This window comes from Punica granatum, chromosome 5 (genome assembly GCF_007655135.1).
Source record: "Punica granatum isolate Tunisia-2019 chromosome 5, ASM765513v2, whole genome shotgun sequence".
Classification (NCBI taxonomy): Eukaryota; Viridiplantae; Streptophyta; class Magnoliopsida; order Myrtales; family Lythraceae; genus Punica; species Punica granatum.
Window position 1 is genome coordinate 9,553,918 of NC_045131.1, and position 24,979 is coordinate 9,578,896.

At 38.4% G+C, this 24,979-nt stretch overlaps 3 protein-coding genes across 12 annotated transcripts; 1 reads left to right on the forward strand and 2 right to left on the reverse strand.

Moving 5' to 3' along the window:
- Positions 1-407: 407 nt before the first annotated feature.
- LOC116208660 (cytochrome P450 87A3-like) lies at positions 408-3,223 on the reverse strand. 2 transcript variants are annotated; one of them, XM_031542198.1, is made up of 9 exons: positions 2,889-3,223; positions 2,504-2,822; positions 2,259-2,414; positions 1,597-1,833; positions 1,383-1,472; positions 1,191-1,269; positions 975-1,081; positions 760-887; positions 408-605 (listed from the first exon to the last, which is right to left on the reverse strand). In XM_031542198.1, the coding sequence occupies exons 1-9, from the start codon at positions 3,095-3,097 to the stop codon at positions 512-514; spliced, it is 1,419 nt and encodes a 472-aa protein (XP_031398058.1). In that variant the 5' UTR covers positions 3,098-3,223; the 3' UTR covers positions 408-511. The 2 variants fall into 2 exon arrangements, with proteins under 2 accessions (XP_031398058.1, XP_031398057.1); XM_031542197.1 differs by having other exon boundaries at positions 1,579-1,833; positions 2,889-3,221.
- A 5,259-nt stretch (positions 3,224-8,482) lies between these two features.
- LOC116207169 (RNA-binding protein 42) lies at positions 8,483-11,959 on the forward strand. Its single transcript, XM_031540048.1, has 6 exons — positions 8,483-8,903; positions 9,457-9,634; positions 10,226-10,323; positions 11,232-11,328; positions 11,494-11,579; positions 11,672-11,959. The coding sequence occupies exons 1-6, from the start codon at positions 8,676-8,678 to the stop codon at positions 11,723-11,725; spliced, it is 741 nt and encodes a 246-aa protein (XP_031395908.1). The 5' UTR covers positions 8,483-8,675; the 3' UTR covers positions 11,726-11,959.
- Positions 11,960-12,015: 56 nt separating this feature from the next.
- LOC116207167 (exportin-4) lies at positions 12,016-24,742 on the reverse strand. 9 transcript variants are annotated; one of them, XM_031540043.1, is made up of 32 exons: positions 24,481-24,735; positions 23,758-23,845; positions 23,083-23,191; positions 22,746-22,844; positions 22,444-22,486; positions 21,510-21,581; positions 21,301-21,396; positions 20,875-21,108; positions 20,397-20,580; positions 20,020-20,131; positions 19,843-19,929; positions 19,608-19,746; positions 19,155-19,251; positions 19,010-19,072; positions 18,731-18,840; positions 18,192-18,296; positions 17,617-17,690; positions 17,230-17,305; positions 16,903-17,136; positions 16,479-16,550; positions 16,118-16,189; positions 15,975-16,039; positions 15,794-15,896; positions 15,509-15,640; positions 14,981-15,124; positions 14,166-14,273; positions 14,025-14,075; positions 13,879-13,956; positions 13,629-13,742; positions 13,116-13,312; positions 12,889-12,958; positions 12,016-12,702 (listed from the first exon to the last, which is right to left on the reverse strand). In XM_031540043.1, the coding sequence occupies exons 1-32, from the start codon at positions 24,565-24,567 to the stop codon at positions 12,514-12,516; spliced, it is 3,504 nt and encodes a 1,167-aa protein (XP_031395903.1). In that variant the 5' UTR covers positions 24,568-24,735; the 3' UTR covers positions 12,016-12,513. The 9 variants fall into 9 exon arrangements, 6 of the variants coding, with proteins under 6 accessions (XP_031395903.1, XP_031395902.1, XP_031395904.1 ...); XM_031540042.1 differs by having other exon boundaries at positions 19,155-19,263; XM_031540044.1 differs by lacking the exons at positions 22,444-22,486; positions 22,746-22,844; positions 23,083-23,191; positions 23,758-23,845; positions 24,481-24,735 and adding an exon at positions 21,890-22,067 and having other exon boundaries at positions 19,155-19,263.
- Between the last annotated feature and the right edge of the window lie 237 nt (positions 24,743-24,979).

Consider the following 24,979-nt stretch of genomic DNA (forward strand, 5'->3'; position numbering starts at 1 on the left):
CGAACATGACCTTCGGTGGTGATCTATATATATTATTGCAGCTGAACATATAAAACAAGTTGGTTGTAAAAAAAAGGAGCATTGGTATACGAGATGATAGGCCTAGTTTTATACTACTTGCATATTTTCGACTTTTTTTATTATTTTTGAGTGAATTTGATTAGTATCCATCAGATCCAATCTATTAGCTTCTAACGTCACTGCTTGATCTATACATTAATTTAGTTTGTAATTGGGATGTTACTCAAAACACATTGAAATTAATGCCAAACCCATCGTTATTCGCAAGGAACCGGGACACAGCACAAAGATAATACCTCTAACAATAATGCCCACCCAGTATTCACCCAAAAGGGACCAAGACACGGGCACAGCAAGAAGATACAACCCGATGATAGAGAAGGCAATGAACACACAAATCATATGCATGGATTCAGAAACTGCGAATATATAGTAGTGAATGCCGAAGCATTCTGATGGCTTATTTAACATCATAAATTATGAAGATCAACTACATATGCTTTTGCAGGAAGTTGATGTGCAAGCCTTTCCTAAACTTCAGCATAGGCGCTCGGCAAACCTCTCCTCCCTTGACCAACTTCCATCTGACAAGAAGGACCAACCAGGAGAAAGAAATCAACACAAGGGCCATTTAGATTAATCGATATCTTGTTTAGGATTTATTGATCTAAATGTAGATATTCTTATAATCATGCAGATTGCAGACATATTATCTTATGAAAAGACTAGAGAGAGTACTGATATCTGGTGACTAGGACATGGAGAAAAGTCGCCAGCAACACCCGCGAGTACTCGGCTCCGACGCACTGTTTCATTCCCCAACCGAATGGCATGAAATTCTTCAGCATATCCTCCGACTTGCAGTCCTGAAATTGTTGTTGCAGGAGAAGATTATTAAGCATATATAATCTTGTACCTTTATGCTTTTTTAGTAAAGAGATGCAATTACGTACCTTCCACCGCGAAGGATTAAATGTTGTTGGATCCTTGTAGGTCTCGGGATCCATATGGAGAGCAGAAGTAGCGATCATGACTCCCCAACCTGCAGGAATTGTATATCCTACATCGACATACAGCGACATTCTATAAAGATCACAGGAAACATATTCGCACTAGTCCAGAGAAAATTAACGAATAAGTCCATCTAGATGTGAGGTCTTCAAATGTACCATTCACTTCTACATCCTGTTTGACTTTTCGGAACAAACCGGGCGAGATGTTAGCCAGCCTGAGGACTTCGTTGATCACCTATATCACCCGCCCCATCAGGCCAAAAGGCACTAGATTAGTAATGGTCCAAATTTTTTAAAAAAAAGATAAGGCGCGAAAAAATCCACTTAATTTGGGTGCATATTCGCTACATGCAGAGTAAAAGTCATCGATTTGTATTCATTCCACGTAAGCAAGGAGTCTGAGGTTTGTCTTCTTTTGAGGACCTCTTCGTGCTCGTCCTGAAAAATCATGTCTTAGAGTAAGATGTATGTATGTATGTATGTATGTATGAGCACTCTGAGCATAAATAGATGTAGGGAACACAGGATCGGAAAAGATAGAGACAATGAGTTCTTGCAGCACCAAGGGATGCTCTTCGAGCAACTTGACAGCCAAACTCAACGCCGTTGATACAGAATCGAATGTAACGAAGAGAAGACCAAACAAAAGCTGAGTCATGAATTCCTCTGTCAAGAATTTATCCGTTTTCATGCCACAAATCATGTGGTCGAGGAAATCCGATGCTTCTTCGGACCTCTCCGGTGAAGCAATCCGCTCCTTGACTATTTCGCGGATTTTGGACAGTGCCTTCTTGTGATTCTGCATCAGTTAAACGAATATGTTTGGTAACAAAATTTGATTTCACTTTAACTTAATTTTACATTTTCCATCAATTCAGCAATGCAATCATTACTCTTTTTTTTACTTTTCTTTTTCGAATTCTCTCTCATACATTTTCTTATCTATTATTACAATTAATTTTTTAATACTAAATTCTCTCAACTATTCAATATTTTTTCTTCAATTTCAATATTTTTTTCCTCAATTGAACAATACGATCATTATTTTTTTTTATTTTCTTTTTCAAATTCTCTTAAATACTTTTTTTAATTACTTTTATCTCCATCTCATCGAATCAAATTAAATCAAACATAATTTCATTACCAAACGCTATGCTATGTAAGCAACTGAAATCTTTTAACGTATATGCTGATTTGACTTTGTTACCAAAATCTAATATTCACCTGTAAGCATTTGTAGTGGGCTGTGCCAGGGAGCTTCAGGGGAATGGACATGAGCCCCTCGGTGAATAAAAAATATACGTCGCCCAGTTTCTCCGATGACTGCTCCGCCTGCGGATCGTAACTGAACAACTGCTTCGCACTAAATTCAAGTGCCATCTAAAAGAAAGAAAGAGAGACAATGAACCATTGAAGACATAACGGAAAAAACTAAAAGTCATCTCTTGGTTTTATTGCTTTCCTAGTACCGTTCCTGAGGCGTATTTAATGTCAAGAGATTCTTGCTGCGACCAACTCCGTAAAGCTGCTCTACACTCTTCTTCCATCGCAGAGAGGAGGTTTTGCTTAAGAGCGTCCATCCCGAAGCGCCTGAGGACCGAGGTCCTAATGTAGCGGTGGATACTGGACATGTTTGCAGTCTTCTGGTCAAAGAGCTTGGAGAAAGTGTCTAAGCTCCACGCATCAAACAGCTTCCCATCTTGCTGGAAGATAAAATGGCAGAACTTGGGGTCTGCCGACACAATTATGGTTCGACCAGCCACGCACGTTTTGAATATCTTCCCGTATCTGTCAAAACAAAGGGTTTTACAAGCCGAGGGCGATACCACTCATTATAACAAAAGTACGATGTACCTCTGTATCCTCTTCTTGAGGAATGGTAAGAGATTCAAAGAGTAACTCGGGATCATGAGCTCCAGGGCCTCCCCGATGAGTGGGAGGCCAAGTGATCCTGGAGGGAGAACTCCATTGCACTTGGGATTCCTCCATCTGTAGATCCAATGCGTGAGCCCGGCGATTATCAATGCCGAGAAACATGCCTCGATGACTGACATGATCTCCATCGCACTAGTGGGTGGTCAGGCACAGCCGCAGTCGACTTTGGGGCAGGACTGTGGAGTGACCGTAATGTTAGTGCCAGGGAACAGAAGCTTTGTTATATAAATTAAGATCCGAGTCACAGCTTGCTGAGTTGGCCAGGTTGGCAAGTCAACTTTCATAACCAAATGATCTCCTACGTCCGTTTCATTATACACAAGTTGTCACGTTAATATTCAACCAACTCCAGACATATCGAATGAATCAGCAAACGTTTGGAAGACTCAAATTGGGCTCGCAAGGATCTAGACCATGTTGATCCTTTCTTTTTCAATGAATATAATCCAACGAAGGTCGGTGGAAATTTCATTGGCCTCTTGCAGTTGACTCAAAAAAAATATACATATATTCCCTAGTTCGTTATTGGCTTCTTGCAGTTGACTCTAAATTTTTTTTTTCCTAGTTCATCATAAAAAAATAGTTGATATATATATATATATATATATAAAGGTGTAGCACGATAGTGCGCGTTTTCATCAGATAAGGAAGTTATTTTAAGTTCGATACTCGGGACGATTACTCGGGTAAACTGAAATTATTGGTATACAAGAGAGATTCCACTGATGGACCTAGTTTTTATAACCTACTTGCATATTATATTTTCTGTTTATCTTGCTTCGCCTATTTCTTTTCTTTTTCACATCCTATCCTTGGTGACTGTATTACAGAGCCGTCGTGGTGATACGGGTAACGGGAACCCTGTATGGCTGCCTTCGATGGTGAGCAAACACAAATATGACTATTTGCACGGGTTAGGTGAGCCCTCTACGTCTTTAAATAGCATTTTCTTGGTTTGGAAAAAAACAGAAAAGCACATTTCCTGCCTTCTAAAAATCGATGGGATGAAGCCTTGGGCCTCATTTGTAAAACGAAAAATGATCGATGGGATGCTTCATATGCTTTTCCTATCTTCAGGATAATGAGAAATCCACAAAGCGTTGAAGTATAGAGTGAGATGGGGAGAGCCCTACATGCTGCAGTGTCGTGGTTCCAAAGACAAAGCGTCTTATGGGGCCAAACACAAATCAAACAATTTGCATCGATTACGTGAGAGAGAGAAATTTACAAGGAAAGAAAGGCCTTTGAGGAGCATCTCCTTACCTTGGAATAATCGATGATCTACCATGTGCTTTTGCTATCCGTATAGATTATATGAACTCCACATACGAATAAGCTTATGATTTTAATGGAATGCCTAAGCTTGAAATGCGTATGTCGTCACTCGTCAGGCTTCGCCAGCTTCTCTTGGCTTGGCATCTCACCGTCTCATGAAGGGACTCTTTGTCAACGACCAAACCCTATCCTACCCCTCACCTACTCTATTAGTAAAATTTAATTGAGGTAATAAATGCTCCTCAAATTAAATGCTTCTAAAAATAATAAAAAAGGAAAATATCAATTAATAAACTAACATAAAATAATCTATATATATATATATATATGCACCTAACAAGTTAATTATCTTTTTTCCGTAGATAGTTAATTATCTTTTCTGCCTGTCAGCTAATCAGTTAATTGGAGAAAGAATGAATAAAATGTTATTGCATAAGAAAGATTCTTTCATTGGCTCTTTTTCTCATTTGATACTTGAAAATGGAATAGTAAGAGGAGGAGGAGGAGAGTTGATTTGTCACATCTTTTGGTAATTGTTTGCGGCATCAGAATAAGGGCGAAATCAACAAGTATTGGTTGAGTGGTAAACAGCACACCCTTTAAGGAGAATAGCACAAGTTCGAACTCCGGAAAACGCACTTGTTGGGAGGGAAAATAACTTTTAATATTCGATCTCCCGACTGGATTAGTCAGATCTCATTGGGTTCTGGATATCAGGGTACACACCGAAAAAAAATAAGGGCGAACCATCTTAAAGCTCCTATTGACTCAAGCCTAATCAGTGATCATGCGATAGCCAAAGCGAGATCAGTCGTTGTGTTGATGAATAAAAAGGTGGGCAGCAATGGTGCCATGCGATGGTAGGGCTTTCTTGTTCAATCGATTATAAAAATATCGGACGAACTGAACAATAGCTCAAGAATCCAGTCGGCACAACCCCATCGAAGGCCCAGATAGATAGTTCACAAAAGCTAGTAAGGCCCTCAAATCCAGAGCTAATGAGCACATTGTTTTTCGAGACAAATACATTACCTGGGAGGTTTAAGTTACCGAACTGCATGGGAGTGGGCTCGCAAGCTCTAAAACACGTTAAATGTTAGGCGAGACTAATATACATATTGTCGTGTGCAATTCTTCAATGGATATGTCCAAAGCCTAAAATACGACCTCCGGTGGTGATCATGTATATTATTGCAGAGCAACTGCTAAAACGTGTTCTTCACATAAACGAAAGCACTGGCGCGCGGGATGGTCAGCCTAGCGTATTACCTACTCTTGAAAAGAAAGATTCCACCATCTTGAAAAAGAGATAGTGGAATCTTTTTAAGTAATTGCATATGCTTTTGCATGAATTGGACGTGGACAAAGAATTTTAGGAATCACTTTGTACATTAAAAGGAAATGAAAAGAAAAGTATTCGAAATAAAATATGTAATCATCTGCACTTGCTGTCAACTCGGTAAGACTAAATTTTTCATGAGTACCTACAAATTAACCTTCTAAAAATATCCTGCGCGGACAACTTTTATTTATTCAGAAAAAAAAAGTGTGGAACTTGATTTTTCAATGCGATTTTTTGTTGGAACAATTTTCGAACTTACCAATACTGTATTTAATTACTTTCAGCAGATCATTTGACTGAAGTTATTGCATTTCTCCATGTAGAAACTAGATCTTAAGTTTTTCAAGTAGCGATATTAATATTATCCCTACGTTGTCTCTCATCGACTGTGACATTGTAGCTTGGGGGTTGAACCATTGCAAGCTTCCTTGCTCAAGGATATTGTTGATACTTGTTGATCAAAGTAAAAGTTTTAAGTTAATTATAAGATTCTTCTCTTATTTAGTTGAAGAAAACGCGTGAAATTTATTTTTCCCTCCATAATATAAATGTTTTCAAGCGGTTCATGAATTCAGAGTGTGTGTGGAAAACATTGTAAAAGGACTACAATCAATCTTAAATAAATGTTGTTCACGTGAAATGAAAGTTTTGTACATGGATTCTTGAAAAAAAGAAGAAGAGAAAAGTCCGTTGTGCATTGGAATTTGCTTGTGATCCTTTTAAAATATTCATGTCATCAAAATGTGTTTCAATCAGGACAAACTTGTCATTTTTTTTTTGATATGACTCTGATATTCGAAAATTTAATAGGGCCTGACTAATTAATTCAGTTTGAGCTTAATTGGGCACTAAAGGAGAAGAGCATGTTTACTTTTAGAGAATTTTTCAATTTTCTTAGAAAATTTCTAAAAAGTTGAGAACGGTAAAAAATATGTTTAGTCATATAGAAATGAAAAAAAAAATTTAGGAAAATTTTCTTTTTCGCTATTCAAATTGTACATGAATTAGAGAAATAATTTTTTTTAGTTCTCCACTTTTTCTTTAACTAATTATGTCCATTTCTATTTTCTAATTTATGACTTTCTTTTTTTATTTGCTTTTCTATTTATAAATAGAATTTTAAATTTCCATGAATGAGGATTATTTCAAGGCAAAGAATTTTCTAATTTAATATTAGTAAACATTTTTTTATACTTTTCAATGGAGAAAATGGAGTAGAAAAATAAAGATGGAAATGAAGAATCAATTCTCTAAAAGTGAACATGCCCTAAAGCTCTCTCGATCATAAATTTTATCCATTTAGACGAGTTCATCTGAGATTTTATTTAAGGGGAACAAGTGCCGAATTACTTGAACCAAACCACGTTGGTTCACATTGCTTCTTTTCAATGTTCCATGAGTTGCTCTTTTTTCCCTCTTCCCTTTTATTGATTTATTAGTTTGAGTTAGTGAGTCATGTTAAGTTTACCAACTGATCCAAAGTATGCACTTATTCATTACTTTCTCGATCTCTGTCAGCCGATCAATTTAATTTTTCATTCTGTTCAATGAAGGTTCATGTAAGTAACAATTAATGCGACAATGAACACCAAGAATTTGCATATTTCGATGTATATATATCCATTTAATAATATTCTTAGGCCTGTAATGCTATTTTTTCCACTTGTAGATTATAATTATCTTATTATACAAGTATTGGGGTCATAAAAAATGGGTGTGCACTCTATGATTTCAATTTTCAATCTGTAAGTTTCATCTGAATTCGTTTTCCCCTTTTCCAACCCTATGGTTTCAATTTTCAATCTATTAGCTTCAGGTCTTATTTCTGCACTCTATGGTTTCAATTTTATAAAACTTCCCATTATAGCTTCTTTTGGTCGACATATTTGCCATTTCCCCTTTTGCGACTTATGACTTCTATTCTTGGTTGTTAATGGCATATAAATTGTTGTTACCTCAATAATATAATAAATATAAGACGTGCGACGCATATAGAAAACTCGTGGATATGCATACAATGTGCAACACACGTGGCTCTCCTACTAGTATCTAATAAGAGGACACAAAATAATCTCAGCGCAAGTACCATATCTGAAATCTCCTGATTATCAAGCGATAATATGCGCCACGGTACTACTCTCCCTTTCATGTCTCATTGCTTGCTTGCTTGCTTTTATTCATGCACATAATACTTCTGTCAGTTGTTGGATGGCAGATTCCCAGCTAGCTTATGATTTTACTTTGGACATTCACGGTTTAAAGCATGAATCGCATTTAAATGATTGTGGCCATAAGTGACAAGCTCAAAATGCAACTAAAAGGGACGTCAGTGTCCCAACGAAACATCATGGAAAGAGATCCCACGGGCACACAAGGACGGATTTAGGGAGGGCGCGCGCATGGTTGCGGTTGCGGTTGCGGTTGCGGTTGCGCTCACCCTCCCTTCTTGGGCTCGATTCATTACGTACCAAGATGAAGAAAACGTGCACTACCCATATATACCCTTTTATTATGAAGATCCTTCTCCTCTTCTCTGCTTTCCAAGACAAATGTCTCGTGCTTGTCTTGATTCGAATCACGGCTCAATACTAAAGCTTTGTTTACTTTACCAATGACAAGAGGATTTAGTCATTGGCTCTTATCAGTGTATGGATAACTTACCTCAATTTTTCAATTCATCTTTATTTTTTTCACAAATTAAGAGAAGAAAAGAAAAGAATAATTGCTATTCCCTTCCCAGCAGAAGATGAATTATAGCTCAGGGTTGAAGTGGAGTGGGCCTGCTATTTCATTTAGTGGGCTCGGCCCAGAAGCCCCTTTGCTGGAGGCCCAAAAGGACAGCTTGAATTATCGTCATACATATACATATACATATACATATACATTACGGACATATATACGAGCGCCGTTGGAGATTGCTTTCCAGAAATTTCTACATCCAATTCTCTCCGACGCCTTCCTCCCGATCGATTGATTCTCGGGCTGACAGATCCCATCGGCTGCAGAGGAAGCTCCGAGATCTCCAATCGGTGCCGTTCAGAGCAGCAGACGAATACTTCCGGCGGACCTCTCTCTCTCCCTACCTCTCAATGTCAACGGCTCCGGCATCGGCTTCCACCTCGTCCTCGTCTCAGTACTCCTACCAAAACGGGAGCTCCTACTTCCCCTTGCCCTTCCACCTCCAGCAGTCCGCACCGGCCACGACGCCGTACGTGGCGGCTGCTCCCCAGCTTGCCGCTGCTTCCGCGTATCCCGCCCCCGTTTACCCCTCACCAGCGCCCGTCTCCGGAGTTTACACCCTGCCGCAGTATCAGCAGGTAAATCCCTCGTTACGGGTCAAGTTGTGTGAGCCTGAGCAGGTTGATTTGTTCTTTTTATCCTTCCCCATTAATCGTTGAAATATTATGATTGCTCAAGCCTGTGACTATATGCCTGCTATGGTCTTGGCAAAATTTGCTCGAGTTTTCTTGGGCCATGTCTAGTGATTTCAAGTTCGTTGGCATTTCGTGCTTCTCTTGGTCTAAATGAATGCCCATTGCAATTTCTTACTTTGGTGCAATCCTCGCTCTACTCCTTCACATTGAATGAGCACTCCATTCCTTGGGGTTGGTCACAGATGGCTGATGGAAATTATCGGGGGTTATGGTTGTTCAGGAGGATGTGGGTCTTCCCACAAGTCGCTGTTTTTGGTGATAATAAGAATATAGAGTGTTTGAGCGTTCAGAGGTTTCTCTTGGAGCATGGTTCCTCCAGGACCCTTACTTTCTGTTGTGTTCTATGGAATTCTGATCTCTTATGTGTTTGAGGTTCTTGGAGAATTTTTTAGTGAGGGTAAGTTGTCATTGTGACTTTTTGACTATGCTTGAACAGGCGCAACAATTATTTCAAAAGGATGCACAGACTATTACACCTGAAGCTCTTGAGAGTGTGAAAGCTGCCCTTGCAAGCAGCGAAATCGAGCACAAAGCTGAAACTAAGAAGAAAGCCGTACCTCGCAAAGCTGCTGGACAATCCTGGGAGGATCCGACACTGGCTGAATGGCCTGAAAGTATGAATCATCCAATTATTTCCCTTTTTCTCTTGAGATTTCGTTTTCTCATTAGTATGGGAGCATCATAACTTTGATGAAAGCTGTTATTGTTGGACCAATTGTTTCCTCGGTTACTCTTTTTTTTTTTTTTTTAAGTTCCCTGGGTAGACTGGAGCGTGTGTTCCAATATAATTTAGCACGCAAGAAGAAAAAGTCAGTTGGTGGGGGATGAGAGGAGTTGGGAGGGAGCCAGATAAATGGACTGTATGAGTATAATATTTCATAAATATATGAACCATCACATGTATGCAGTACCCATGGCAACCTTCTAACTGAGGCCAGTGTGGTGAAATTATAATACTAAATGTCGAAATAGCTGGAGAGTTCAGTTGTAAAGAACAGCTTTCTTATTTGCTGTATAAATAAAAAATAAAGAAAAAAGGAATTATGCGATTCTTTGGCAAGCTCATACTGATCAATTCCTGGGGGGTGTATCTTAATGCTTTTATTTTTTAGTTATGGATATCTCATCTTATCCTAACTTTTTTTTATTTTTAAATATCTTCTTGGTCAGTAGATCTTATGAAGCCTGATCTTTTCACTTTGCAGATGATTATCGATTGTTCTGTGGTGATCTGGGGAATGAGGTGAATGATGATGTACTTTCAAAAGCTTTTTCAAGATTTCCTTCCTTTAACATGGCTAAGGTTTGCTTCCACTGCACTTTATCTCCATACATTTTCCGTTTGTATTTAGTGCTGGCCTGGTATGTGAACATGCTGCATTCTCTTCTTCAGATTTTTGTTTGAAGAGCAGAGCAATTATGTTATTTGTCTATTTTAAGGTAGGTTAAGCTTGCCATCTGTATTTTGTTATATAGTTTGACTATGTTTTCTTCATGCTAGGCATAGGATAGAAGTTAACAGAGGATATAGGTTTTCTGGAATTTGCTTCCACTTTCTTATATGCATTTCTTCCTCACCTCTGCATCATAGCTTGTAGTTCCAGTTCTAAATCATTTTTGTATGTTTAAAAATTATACCGTATAGTCAATTGGCAGAGATGCAAGGAAACGAAAATCTCTATGTTTAAATCAATGAATTAGACGTCAAGGCTTATGCTATTCTTTGTTCATTTCTCATGCTCTTGGAATCTCAGGTTGAAAACGATTCATGTGTTGGTGAGGAAAGTGTCTTTTAATTCTCATTTCATGTTTGGGCTTTAGGAGATTGATTATGCCTTATCTGACTGTTCACATGTTTGATTATGTCTTATCTGACGGTTCACATGTTCATTTATTCTTTTTGCTTTGTGGTGGACAAAATCAAATATTGAAATTTTGGTCTTTTGGCACATCATTCTTTCGTCTACTATTAAATTTGAGTTTTGCATGGTGAGATGACTTGTTAAAGTAGGATATGCTTTGTGTATTGTCAATTGTTTGTTTCATCTCTGTGATGGACAAAATCAAATTTGAAATGTTAGGCATTATTTTTTCATCTCTTATCAAATTTGAGTTTTATGTGGTCAGATAGCTTGTTAGAATAGGATCCGCTTTGTGAATTGTTTTGGTTGAAACTGACCTCTCTTATCTATGCAAATGTGCTGATTTCAGGTTGTCAGAGACAAGAGGACGGGGAAAACCAAAGGTTATGGATTTGTTAGCTTCGCCAACCCATCTGACCTAGCCGCAGCTCTTAAAGAGATGAATGGTAGTTAATTTCAGCATTTACTCACATGATTCATTTGAAGTATGCCACTGCTATACCATGCCTGTTTGGAGGACTTTTCTCATTTTAAATTCTGAATGTCGAGTCGTACGTCTTGAATCTGTTTGTGATAAATCCTGAGCCTCTCTGTTGCAACCCCGGTTACAGGTAAATATGTGGGGAATCGCCCAATCAAACTGCGAAAGAGCAACTGGAAGGAGAGGATAGACTACGTGGCACTAGAGAGGCAGAAGGTATGCACTGTACTCTTTGTATTAAGTTATTAACTATGTTCTCTCCTCCCCCGACTTCCTGCTCATGGAAAGTTATGTTCATCCACCTGCAGAGCCACCCACAGAAGAAGCCGAAGCTTCAAAAGAAGGGCATATTCCACAAGTAGCTAACACAAACAAAGCTGTTAATTGATTATAGAGATGGAGGGCTACTCTTGGAGATTATTCATGTATTTCATACTTTGTTTCTTCTGTGCGAGAAGGGTTCCTGCTTGGTAGGTAGTGAAGGTCAGTCGATGGGGTCCGTAGAATGTCCTTGATGTTCTCAAATGCTCTATTGCCTCTCTTTTCTATGAAACCTGTACAATTGCTATTTAGTAACAGATAATTCTTTTCAGTGATTTTTTTGGGAAAGTAATTGGATGGTTGCCATTGGCTTGCCACTGAAACCGAGATCATCGGAATGAATTTTTATTGGCTGATCGGGGAATCAAAACCGGGCCTCTCAATCCATATGATCCCATCATTCGACCGTCATAAAACATCACTGGATACAACTTCACACTCTCTCTGATCAATCTTTCTAATGCGGTCTTACATCAAACAAAACTCAGCCTGAACTGACAAGGTGAGAGCAGTAATGAAATCTGAAACCCGAATGTATGTATGGAAATACATGTGACTAACTGCATCCCCTAGTCCAATCGATTCATGTGAGTGCACACTGCTGGACTTAGTTGACATGCGGCCACAAACAGAACCAGCCATGATCCTGCGTTACTCTGATCATGCATCAAGGGAAGTCCCGTCCCTGTTGAGTCTCCACTATGTATGACTGAGGATGCTTCTGAAGAGGAGACATTTTCAATGCCCTCACAGACGGGCTTTCACCGCAATTCTGGCAAAAATGCCCGGCGTAAAATTTCTACTGTTCAACAAAACTGCTGCTGAGAAATCACTTGGTCCGCAAAAATCCACGGACTTCAATCAGGAAGTTGGAGAGGTTCTTCCTAAATCTCTGGTAGTTCATGCGATCAAGCGTGCAAGTGAGCTGATTCAAACTTGTGAGAGCCTGGAATGCATTTGTAAGCCTCAGCCGGAATTCCGGGTTTGCCTGTCTTTCTATCAACTCGTTGCCCAATTTCTGCACATAATTAAACACCAGATTTCTCATAAGACAAGTAGATACTGAATGAGTGGAGCGTATTCGTAAATCATTTCCAGCAAAAAATGAAGTCGAGGGAAGTAAATATATTTTTATGGCTGAGTTGAAAGATTTCTTGAAAGAACATAATATTATACAATCCGAAGCAGAAAAAAGAGAACCAACCTGGTACAAGCTTTGCTCGCAGAGGATCATGGGAAAGAGAGCATCTGCAGCAGCTCCCACCAAATCAGGACTGAAACAGTAGAGAACGAACCAATCATTTCAAAAGTTTTGCAGCAAAGAAATGCTACTAGATGAGATAGCGTTTATTGCATAATCAAAAAAGGTGGCGCCACCATCATCATTGTGCCTGTTTTGCTACAAACAACTTGCAGTAAGTTTGCAGTTACCTATAATCCCCAAATAGAAGTAATTGCAGCAAGGACTGAAGGAATCGACTGAAGATGCGATTTTCTGTTCCTCCACTCGGATTCCTTGGATCTGAAGCACGTGAACCCAAACCTACTTTTCCAGCAGCTGTTTCCTTGCAGTGGTAGGAAGCAAGTGCTCGAAGAGCTTTTAGGCACATATTAACCACTTCCGAGTCCTGCACCACTTTAATAAAGTTAAACCATTGCATGGGAAGATTGTGGTAGTAAGAAATAAATGGAGACCTAACTGTAAGCATATACTGAGTCATGTGTCATAGTTTAAACTTCTGTGCAATTATGGATGTGACGAAGCTCTCTCAGTTTAACTCATGCTGATCATTATTAAAGCACACAACAGCTAAATCCTTCATCTTATCAATTAAGACGTGTGCAGTTCCAAGTTTCTTCAAGAATGCGCAAACTCTTTTAAGACATTAGAAAAAAAATAATCGGGATACACTTCATACCATGGAGAAAAAAGCAAAGCTTTACCTGATGATGAAGACCGAAACTAAGTGTCTCAACAACATGAGAAAATGCATCATTGTTTAGCTGACCAACCATTTCAGGATAAACCTCCAGCATATGTGACAACAGGGAGAAGTACTGCCATGACAGAGAAAACTGGGTGAATTTAACAACAGGGAGAAGTACTGCCATGACATAGAAAACTGGGTGAATTTAATATCAGAATCAACTGAAATGTGAGTTATCCTCATACACTTAGCAGAAGCAGACTTACGTCATGACAAAGTTTGGGATACTTCAGTAGCTCTAACGATATCAGAGGAGTAACTATGTGAAGACCGAAGAAAACAACCTGCAAGACCAGTGAATCAGAAATAATCTAAAAGGGGTTTCTCCTCCTAGCTACTCTATGAGATTCACCTGAGATATATTTGTTCCTTCAGATTCGACTGGATCTGATGACAAGTCAACCTGCAAGTCGTATAAACAATCAGAAGCAATGAAAGCTCAAAAACGATTATTCCTCCAAATCTGCTAAGATAAATAAAAATCAAAGAGTACCAGATCTTTTAAACAGAGAGCAGAGAGCAGTTGAAGAAGAGCTCGTAAATCTTTATACTTCTCTGTCTTTGCATCGCTAAGTAAGCTGTTTGAAAGACTTAATGATATCTGGAGAAACAAAACAAATGTTTGAAATTCTTGCGCAATGAAGTTTCAGTAACTGATGTCACGGACATTGCACAAATAACTTAGCCTATATTGTGTAAAGTAAAGAAATTAAACCGAAAGAAATGGTTTGACAAATAAAGAATTCATATTGGTAAGTCATCTGACAATATGAAGCATGATTGAGAGGGAATCTAAAGTGCAGTAATGGCCATGGTATCCTTTGAAGGAGGACAACGCACATAGAAAAGAAAATGGGAAAGAGAAAATAGCAAGCACCAAAATGACTCTCCATCTTCTGGATACAGTAGGTTGAAGGACAAGGACAGAAGGGCCTTTAATGACACATGAATTCTGGAGTCTCATTTCTTCTTGATGGTCAAGGATCCTTTCTATAGCAATAACTAGAATGTGCATATATGATTCTTGACATAATATGTAACAAAATGAGCTTTTTTATTTCGCTTATGCTTATAAAATTGGTGCATTCTGTTGGGGGTTGCACCTCCACCGTTCAATAATACTTCTTCCTAAAAAAACACTTGAAAAAAGAAAAGACGTAATTTGTAAGAACTGTTCTCTTTTTTGGTAAAGGCCACCATGGATGAAATTGATAGTACAAGGTTCCCAATTAATCTTCCCTTTCTTCCTTCAGGTACAAGTATTTAGATCCCAGAGTCTAGGAAAGAAAACAAGCTTTTCAAACTAACCTTGCCAATGTTGTGAGAAGAGTAAAGCTGAAGCAAGCGCATGCAGAAATCAACAACAGCTGCAGTTTCCTTGGCCTCTAGGTATGTAATTTGGGCATCCACCCAGGCAACCACAAACTTCAGGAGCACATAAACAACAGAAGACTGAACACAATACAGTTAGGCAAACCATTCAGCCCAAATTACAAATTCCACTGTAGGCTAAACTTACAGTTGCTAAAAGTAATTTCATAAAATTGAGTCCAAAACATTATCAACCTTAATATTGTTTCCAAGCTACTTATTAGCATACTGCCAAGCGTACATTCCCATATATTTATCTATATATATATATAAAAGGTCCTCGCCTGGAAAAAACTGAAATTGTCACCATGGACATGGGAATCATATTACTTTCAGACTAAAATTAGCTAACATATCTAGGACAGAAAATTCAATTTTCTGCTAAAAAGATTTGTTTCTTTCTCTTGTTTTTCTATCGGGACAAGAGGCCTGAGAGTGAGGTATATGCAGCACAGGAATGCATACCTCATGTTTGTAAACTTCAAGAAGAACAAGAATAGCATTTAGTACAGACAGTCCCATTTCGTAAATTGATTTTTGCATTCGAGGTTCCGAGGCACGAGCAGCTCCACGAAGACGCTCCAATGAGCAGGTGATCTACATAATTCCAGCAACATCATCAGGAAAAAACAAAAAACAAAAAACAAAAAACAAAAAAAGAAAGAAAGAAAATGCTCTGATTGACTGGCAATGCAAAATACAATGTATTGATAGACAAATATTGTTGAACACTGAGGTTCCTTCCCCTACCGATAAGATGATATCAGGCTGTTGAGAAATGCTTCTAATGTCATTCCTGCTAGATAATTCCACCAGGTACTTTGTCATATGACCCATGAGATCCTTCACATACCTATTCACGTGACCTTAGATTAGGTTTCATGGTCTAAGATTGTCAATTAAAAAATCATTTTAAAAAACATGTACTCACTGATTTGCTGCCTCTGAGTTTCCCAAGCCAGAAGCGGAAAGAACAAGTGTCTGAGCTAGGGATCTCTAAAAAAATAAGAAATGAAGATGTTATAGTACTTCATTCATTGATATAACTCAAGGAACTAATCATAAGACTCCTACCTGATGAGAAGCATTCAACATGAATAACATCTTTTCATGAGCAAAAGCATTAGCAAGCTCACGCCACGACTCCTGCAAAACAATCAGTGCAAATTCATAGTCCTTGAATGGCTGATGAAAATAGTTAAAATTTAAAGTCTTTTTGCACAAGTTTATTATATGGACATGGAAGTAATCACTTCATGGTCCCACAACATTGTCGTGAGGTCCATGTGACATTAAATAGAAGAGACTGATATTGGAAAGAAAATGAGGATGTGACAGAGAAAAAGAAAACGGAGGGAGACTAAATCCATCATGGACATTAAGTATCATTGAAAGAACCAATAAATGATGGCACAGGAAGGAGGTCATATCTGACCAATGCCACAAGGTGGACACAAATGTTTTTCTGCCGAACTAGTGCATGAAGTAGCTGGTAACATGTCATACCCTGTGAAACAAAGAGCAAATTGATCAGGTGTAGGTAGTGATTTTAAAATTGAATGGGGCATGCTATCATATCTTTTCCTGAACTTTACAAGGAATTATATTCAAAGATATTTTATGAAAAAGTTTGAACGGATTACAACCCACCTGTAAAATTATAAATGCAATTGACAATCACTCAAAAAAAGGTAAGTCTTTGTCATCTTTCTTTTTACGGTTGTCAAGTGAAATTACTTGTATGAAGTTTGGTCTCAAAGAAGCAAAAAGCATTTAAAATTTTGCAGGCAGATAATTGAGGTGTAGTGTGATCACCTCAATAAATACAACTTGGTCAAGCAAAATAGTTTGACTAATACCTGCAAATAATTTTCTCCGGGATATGATGTGAATGTAATTATGGATACACGAACAATAGTGCCCAGTACAAACTTCCCGTAGCTGTATTCGCTGAAATAATTTGCTACAGTTTTCCTAGAGTTTTGTGGGAGTTGATGCCCCCGACTGAGCAGAGAATCATCATTTCTGTCATGGGTTTCCTCCAGGGACATTAAATATGTAGGGGACCATCTTGAAAGGAACCATATAACAGCCTATATAGAAGACAAACTATGAAGAATCAGAAGACAGCAGTTTCCAAAACAAAAAGCATTTGAGCATAATAGCTTTATTACCAATTATTCTACCTCCATTAGTCGAGGGCTGAAAAATGACGCTCTAAGATCTGGATCTAGACTGTGTTCAGCAAACTTAATAATTGAGCTGCATCGAGCAACAAATAACAGCATAAACTACTGCCCATGGTAACCCAAGGAAATTATTATTTCCTAAAGAAGAAATCAAATCCACTCTCCTTTCACAAGGAAGACGGATAAGCTGTATCAAGGTTGTAAGAATGCAAGAATAGCTAACAATTTCCTAGATTTGATTGATTAAAGGTTGTAGTGATTCAACAAAATAACCAACAATTCCTAGATTGATTCATTAATTATTGGTGTAAAAGGAAAAGGTCAAAGGAAAACTGATTCAAGATTTTGGATGTCTTCTAATTAAACCAAAGGGATGAATTTTACCCAGAGAGAAGAACAACCGGATGTTTATCTGCCTCCAGAAAGTCCCCAAAGTTCCTTTGAATGGCATCTGGTACCTTCATATCATACAGCATAAGCAGAGAGCTTTCATTTCCAAATTATACTATTGAGAGAGCTTAACATGCATTTTTCTTAACTTTTGTTCAGTAAAGGGACAAAGCAACAAACATCAGACATATCAATCATCTAGTAATCAACGTCATCTCAAATAAATGACTCTGGAGAAGGGTTTAGGATATCCTACATTCACATTTGCAGTTCCACCTCTCTCAAAAGTTCAATGCTCTTAAATAAGAAACTGAAGATACCCCAAATATATGCAAATCATGCAAACAATGGCTTAGATTTGTTTGATCTTGAGGTACCATCGAGAGATTTCATTCATATGCGGGGTTTGCAGTGTAAGGTTTTCATAGATTCACTCAATCAGCAGCACGATTGTTAACATCCATACACATTATTCTCATAAACACAGCAGCAAGCTTGCACAATGCACTCATAAATATCATCTAGGAAGAATGAACAAAGTCCGAAGTTGACAAATATAAGAAAGGTACCAGGGGTGTTTCTCCTTCTCCTTCGTCAGCAAGAACATGACCTGTTATCAGCAACAATGAGTAAAGTTCTTCCAAGGTTTCGGTAGGATCAACAATGCCCCTGCCCTAAACACCAATTAAATAAGTAATATGATGAGAGAAAGGCTAAGGAAAAATACATCATATAACTACCATCATGTTAAATAATATTTTACAACAAAAATAAAGCTTATAGGATGACAGTGCATGCTGAGAAGCAGAGTCAGACAAAATAATGGCTTGGCTATTGATTGTGATCCATAAAAGGCCTTAACTGAAAGAAGAAACTCGTAGAAAAGCAAAATTTTCATGGAAGTAAGCATATACATGAGTACAATACTTCTGGATAAGTTATGTCAAAACATCAACCAGGAATACATGTTGTAGATCAGAAAAGTATAATCCGAAATAAAAGTACTAAGCATATACATGAAAGAAATAGTGATTACAGAATTACTGCCCAATAATAATTGAACATGATGCAGTTCTACTCTAGAATCAGAATTCAACTTAAAGAGGACCTGATGTAGACGCGAAACTCGTTCTGTAAAAAGCCTTGTGAGTAAAGGAACTGTCACATCAATGGCTGCTCTAGCTATTAAAGCATAAGAGCTCAGTCTTTCATCCATGGCTGCACAAGCAGAAGGTTTAGACGATATCAAATGGGACACGCTATATATATATATATATATATATTAAAAAAAAAAAGATGATTGTGATATTATAATCAATAATAGAGCATGCACGGCCTTAAACTAATCAGCAAGAATGTGCATGACTATTGATTGCTTATTTCATACCAGAGATGGATGCATGAATGTAGTCTGAGTCAGAATCATCATTATACGCCGAAGCAGAAGCAGCTGAATCATAGAAATTGTCAGATATTAACTTACGCAAGGCAAGAACAGGAAAAGAGGATGGTAATATAGCATGTAGTATCACCTTTTAGCTCAGAATCTACAATCAATGCAAAGAGGTTGGCTGCTGCAACTGCCCCTTCAGGTGGAAGGGATATTCCACCACCCGTAATATGTAATGGCTGTAAAGAATGCTGGTGAGAAGTAACAAATAAATGATTGCCAACAAGTAGCAAGAGTCATCTAAGACATAGGATCTTCCTAGAGTTCCTTTGGAATGTTCTTGGATTAGTTACAGATGGTTAAAGTATCCCAGCAGTGGAAGTTGCACAATGACACTTCACTATCAAACAAAGCCCCAATAGGCCTTTCCACCCATTTTATATACCTGATGTCTTATACCTATGGTGTCCTTCCTCTATGTGATGCAAGTACTTTTGAGAAAGAGGCTATAAAATCAGTCATATTACTAGAAAAACAAGTTCCCACACCTATATCTGCTATTAATTATGCATGGATATAGTTCTCTAGCTCATACCATGAGAAGTGCCGTCCAGGTATCTAGCAAGATGTCACGTGCCTCCCAGCTCCATGTTTCCTCTTCACTGTTCTGACTGATGAGAACTTTAATTACTTCACCCATCAAGGTGGATAACAGAGTAAGAGTCCCATATGGCCTGAACATCAAGGCAAGATATTTGTTTCTTTAGAACTACAAACAGATCAAGCACATATAAGTTATTGCGACAATTTAGAATAGTTTTAGCAATAACCTTATTGACTTTAGGAGTCGATCAAATGCAGCAGGAGTTGTTACAGTAGCCATGGCCAATAAAGCACGACAACCATCTAGCATCTCACTGAACAAACAAGAATTATGGTTAGAGGAAGTTGTAAACACCACAAAGATTGTCATTAATGTGCTGAAAAATGTTCTTTTAGAAATGGACCTTCCGCTCTTTCCTGACTCAATCTCTTTTGAAATGGCATCAGAGGGCTCCACCCACAAGATAATCCCTGATAAAAGTCGCACCAGATACTGCTCTTGTGATTGCCCGCTATCTAAGTTATTGGAAAAATATTCACTTCAGTGTCAGTTAGCTAAACAAATATAGCCGCAAAATAAATAAATAAATAAACATAAAATTAGTGATATGCACAGGTTTTTCCATAAGTTTCAGGAAACTTGTTTTCCAGCCATAATCAAGATTAAAGAGGAAGGAGAACCTTCAAAACTAATGACCTAGGAAGTACATGTGTCCACAAAAGTATTCACTTTTCAAAAGAGTTAACTATGTAATGACAATCTATCTGTTATAGGTAATACCTGAGGGAAATATTGTCCCTGTCACGGAACAGAATTGAACAAGTAGTTTCCGAGCTGAAACTGCAATAGGGGAGTCAATCCAAGAGCTCTGGGGTGAAAACTTCTGCCTAAGCGCAGCATATAGGTTCGACAACCAAACAGTATCACCACTTGAAATCAGAACATCATGCCATGCCAAGCCAGGCTACAATCAATAGGAAATGAACAAACATTGTTAATGAATTAACAGCCACCAGCCAGGTCTATCACTTAATGATGGAGATTTCTAAGTAGAAAAATCCCTCCTACTATGTGTAAGCAAGAGTATGAAGCAATTGTATTGCTAGGTAAGCCCATTTCAGTTTATTAAGAGAACATATTTTATCTAGGACAATGCTATGCTGCTGTATTATTTCCGTATTCCAAAGCAATAATATTGATCATGTCATATGGGCCTGAGAGATTTGATGCTGGTAATGAAGAGATCCTGAGGGAAAACCTGCACTAGGATGCAGTCCGTCCTGTTGGTCAATGCATTATCATGTCTAACTCCAGCTGAGAAATGATTTATACTTTTGGTGCCCTTGCGGTTGTACTGAAATTCCCAAGTAAGTATTTGTAACATAAGACGCATTGCAGCAGTACAGACTTTGACCTCGGGTGCTGCCAAATCAGAGTCAAGGATTTTGCTTGTCACACTTAAAGCAGCACCACGTGCCCAACAATAAAAAACCTACAATAGTTCATAGTTAAGAAAGTGAGAAGAAAGAAAAAGGGGAGAAAACAACAGCAAATAGAAAAGTCAATTAGTTAAAAAACTTAACAAAATGGTTTTATCTATAACAGACTCAACAGGAGTTATATGAGTCTAGAGAAAAATGCTAAACTTGTAACCATTAGGGTGAGAAATGACTTTCCAACAAACCTTTAAATAATCTAGCTCCAATGATCTGCGGCACTGTTCATGGAACTCCCTCGGAAGGCCCATAGCACTAGAAGTCGAAGGAGAAAATTCAGATACCTGGAAAGTAACATTAAGCCAATAAGCTCAAACCAGTGTCCCCCTAATAAGCTCAAGAAAAGACCATTGATAAAATTGTAAAAGAATTGCAAAATATCAGAAGGTTTCCATACCAAAGATTCCAAAATACTGATTCCAATGAACTGCACATCCAAGCCATGAGTGCCAAGAATTGCCTGATTAATCTGCAGTATTGAGAGTTAGGTGCTGTTTGTTTAAACTTAATTTTAAGTGCTGAAAATTAAATTAGTCTTCGAGAGAGAGAGGGAGATTCCGAGTGGTGGCGGCTCTGGTCCCAGCCACCACTGCCCAGGTGTCACTAGCAGCCTTAGCTCTCATTGGCGACCTCCTGTGTAGTAGTGGTGGTAGCTGAGCGTATCGGTTGAAAATTAAGTAGGTTTGTGGTTACTTAATCATTGAGCACTTTTTTTAGTAACTCAATTGAGTGCTGAAAATTTAAGTTTCAATACTTTTTGAGTAATTAAACACATACCTAGACACTATGAATACACATCTAGTCAGAGTACACTTCTTGAGAAAATTCCTGAACTTGTTAACCAAATATGAGATTTGCATTCTCCAGACAAAGCCAAAAATTTGGAACACCTCAGACCTCAGAACACTCCAGCATTGGCAGGTAGACCTGTCTAGATCTCAAGATATACCCCAGCCTCTCACTTTGAAGCCTGATCCTCGTCATGTAGGAGATATAAGCATAACTCTTATACCACACCACAACCACAGGTGCAAAACCCCCACCCCCGCACTCTGAACCTGAGCCCATTGGACATTCAAACATCTTGAGCATTGGGAAGAGTTGGGAGACTCAAAATATCCTTCTGACCTGACAAAGACCCCCAGAGCCCGAATAGAACCACTAGAAGGCTTTCTACATTCAGAACCTCATTGAAACAAGGGAGCCCAAGATACCTGGAATTATCCAGGGCTCTTGGAACCTCCCAGGCACTCCACAATAACTTGACAAGCCAGGAACATCCTCAGGACCCTAGAAAGCTGGAAAAAAGAATAAGGCGTCCTAGATGATACCTGATAAAAGAATGGCTCCTTTTCACCAGTTGAAAAATCAAGCCTGCAAAAGAATTCAGGTTTTAATGCATAAAAATTAAATAAACAAATATGCCTGCTCATTACAAGCATGGACAGAATTTTGCAAAATCTATGATTATTATGCTTCTATCTGCGACATTTATTTGTCCAGCAAGCATCAAAATGCAATAACTCATTATATGAAATGTGTTCCTCAAATTTTTCATGTAACAGATCAAACCCCATACCACAATTAGTCTTGATGTTCAGCACGGCTCATAAAAAAATGCTGCTCAACTTACCAGCCTCTTTTGATCAACTGAGCAGCAACAGATGAAACTTTTGCTTGGACGTAACCCTCAGGTGAATTAGCATGTTGCAAAGCAAAGCAAATACAAAAGCTGCAAGGGCAACAATAGCTCTTTAAGGTGTACAATCAATACAATCCTTCAATTGAGCACAGATACAGTGAAACAGATGTTAGTTACCCTTGTGATAGATATAAAAGCATTTGCATGGTGGGTAATGTGGAAGTTTCAAATGACATACACAGACAGTTTTCCATGTACTCTATGATATAATTCTGATCCTATAATTTGTTAAGTGATACTAATAAGAAGAACTTCAAGAAGCCAATACTTGACTAAGTTTCTTCTATCTTCGGCAGAGAGAAAACTCCATTCTCTTATAGCTGCATCCCTTATAGCTCCAGCAGCTTGAAATCTTGCGTTTGCCACTTGAGAGTTTTCTGGCAAAACAATACCAAAATGATGAAATACATCTTGTGTAGCTGCATCTCATTTTTTGTTCAGTAATGGATTACTAAAATTATAAAATACAGTGCTAAAAATATATCTAAGTTCAACAATAAAACAATTTCACGATAATTCAAGTATGGATAGACAGTTCAAATAAAGACTACCAGCAATAATCGGGGATATTCTAAGCTGGCCAGAAAATAAACTTCATGCTATTCAAGAATGCACGGAAAGATAATTTAAGGAATATCAAGCTGTTGGTCATTGTAACAACCAAAATGCAAACACTGCCAAAGTTTTTTATGTTCACCAACATCTCTCCATGTCACGAAAGCTACAACCAAGGACAATCATTTTCTCCTCAGATGTCAACTAAGTAAGCTCCATAGAAAAGTTCAATAGTTGGATGCAAGAGTCACTCCTGGTGTATTTGCGAGGAGGACCTTGTGCAAGGAACCTATAATGAGCTCTCCTAGACCCCACCATAATCATCGATCGGTCCATTGATTTGTGAATGTAACAAAGACACCCAAAAACCAATCGAGATTTCACTTACCAAGAATAAACTGACATGCCTTGTATGGTTGGGGCGACTGAGACAGTGCCAATATAGCTGCTTCTGCTGCTGCAGGGTTTATATGCATCTAATCAAACAATAACACATATGTTTATTAGAGCAAAGTCCAAGTATTTCTGAGTTCTATTCGCCATGTTTATTTGGAGCAACTACCAAGGAGCCATGCATAAAGAATATAATCCATAGATCCCGTCACCAAATGTAAAGGCAAGCTAGTCCAGCTGTCTAAATTTTTTTGGACCCGGATAAAATTTTCAATTGCAAATGTCGGTACCAAAACAAGTGTGAAACTCTGTTTGTCGAAATTTATGAGAAACTAAAACTGTAAAAACCATATAAACTACGTGGAACAGGACTCGAGCAGGCACGTCAACATGCCACTGAGCACAGAACCTTCAGTACAAGAAAACCATGAGCCGGTCTCAGCTAATCACCATTGGAACATCAAAGCTAGATGGAATTGTTACAGCAGGTGAATTGCTAACTTAGTGGTAAGTCCGATGAACTAACTAAAAATCGCTTCATCGCATTCATTCCCTCCAATAAACCCTCTGAAACATCACTATCATCATTATCACTGATTCACTATGGGCCACGCTCGACTGACCAAATCCAAATGCAGTTAAAGCAGTCGTCAAGAGTCATATAGCGCCAGAGCAGCTGATGAGCAAACTGAATGTGTATATATATAGGATTGAGGACCTGAATGGAGGAGCAGGCGGCTTCAATGGCGTGCATAGTGGATTGGAGCTGCGCCAGTTCACCTCCGGCATCTCCGTATCCTTGCATATCCTGTTCTTCGTCTTCAATCAGAAGCTCGAATCGGAAGATATCGCAGCGGATTGTCCGCTGCGTGCAGTGCCTGAAGAAGATCAGTCGTATGGTGCTAGACGTCTCGCCTTGCTGCCTCCGACAATTTCTCCCCTTTTCTTCCTCGTACTGTTCCGTGCTTGATGATGTGTGTATATATACACACGCACAATATACACATATACATATATATACACACACACACACACACATATATATATATATATTACATATATACATATACATATAGTTTATCCCGAAAAAAGTCAAAAATATATTATATATCGGTTCTACAGATTATATTAGTTACTTCTCATCCGAACGTGATCGGATATCCTCAAGTACATTTTCACTCGTCTTGGATTTGATATTTCGGATTTTATGCCGTCTA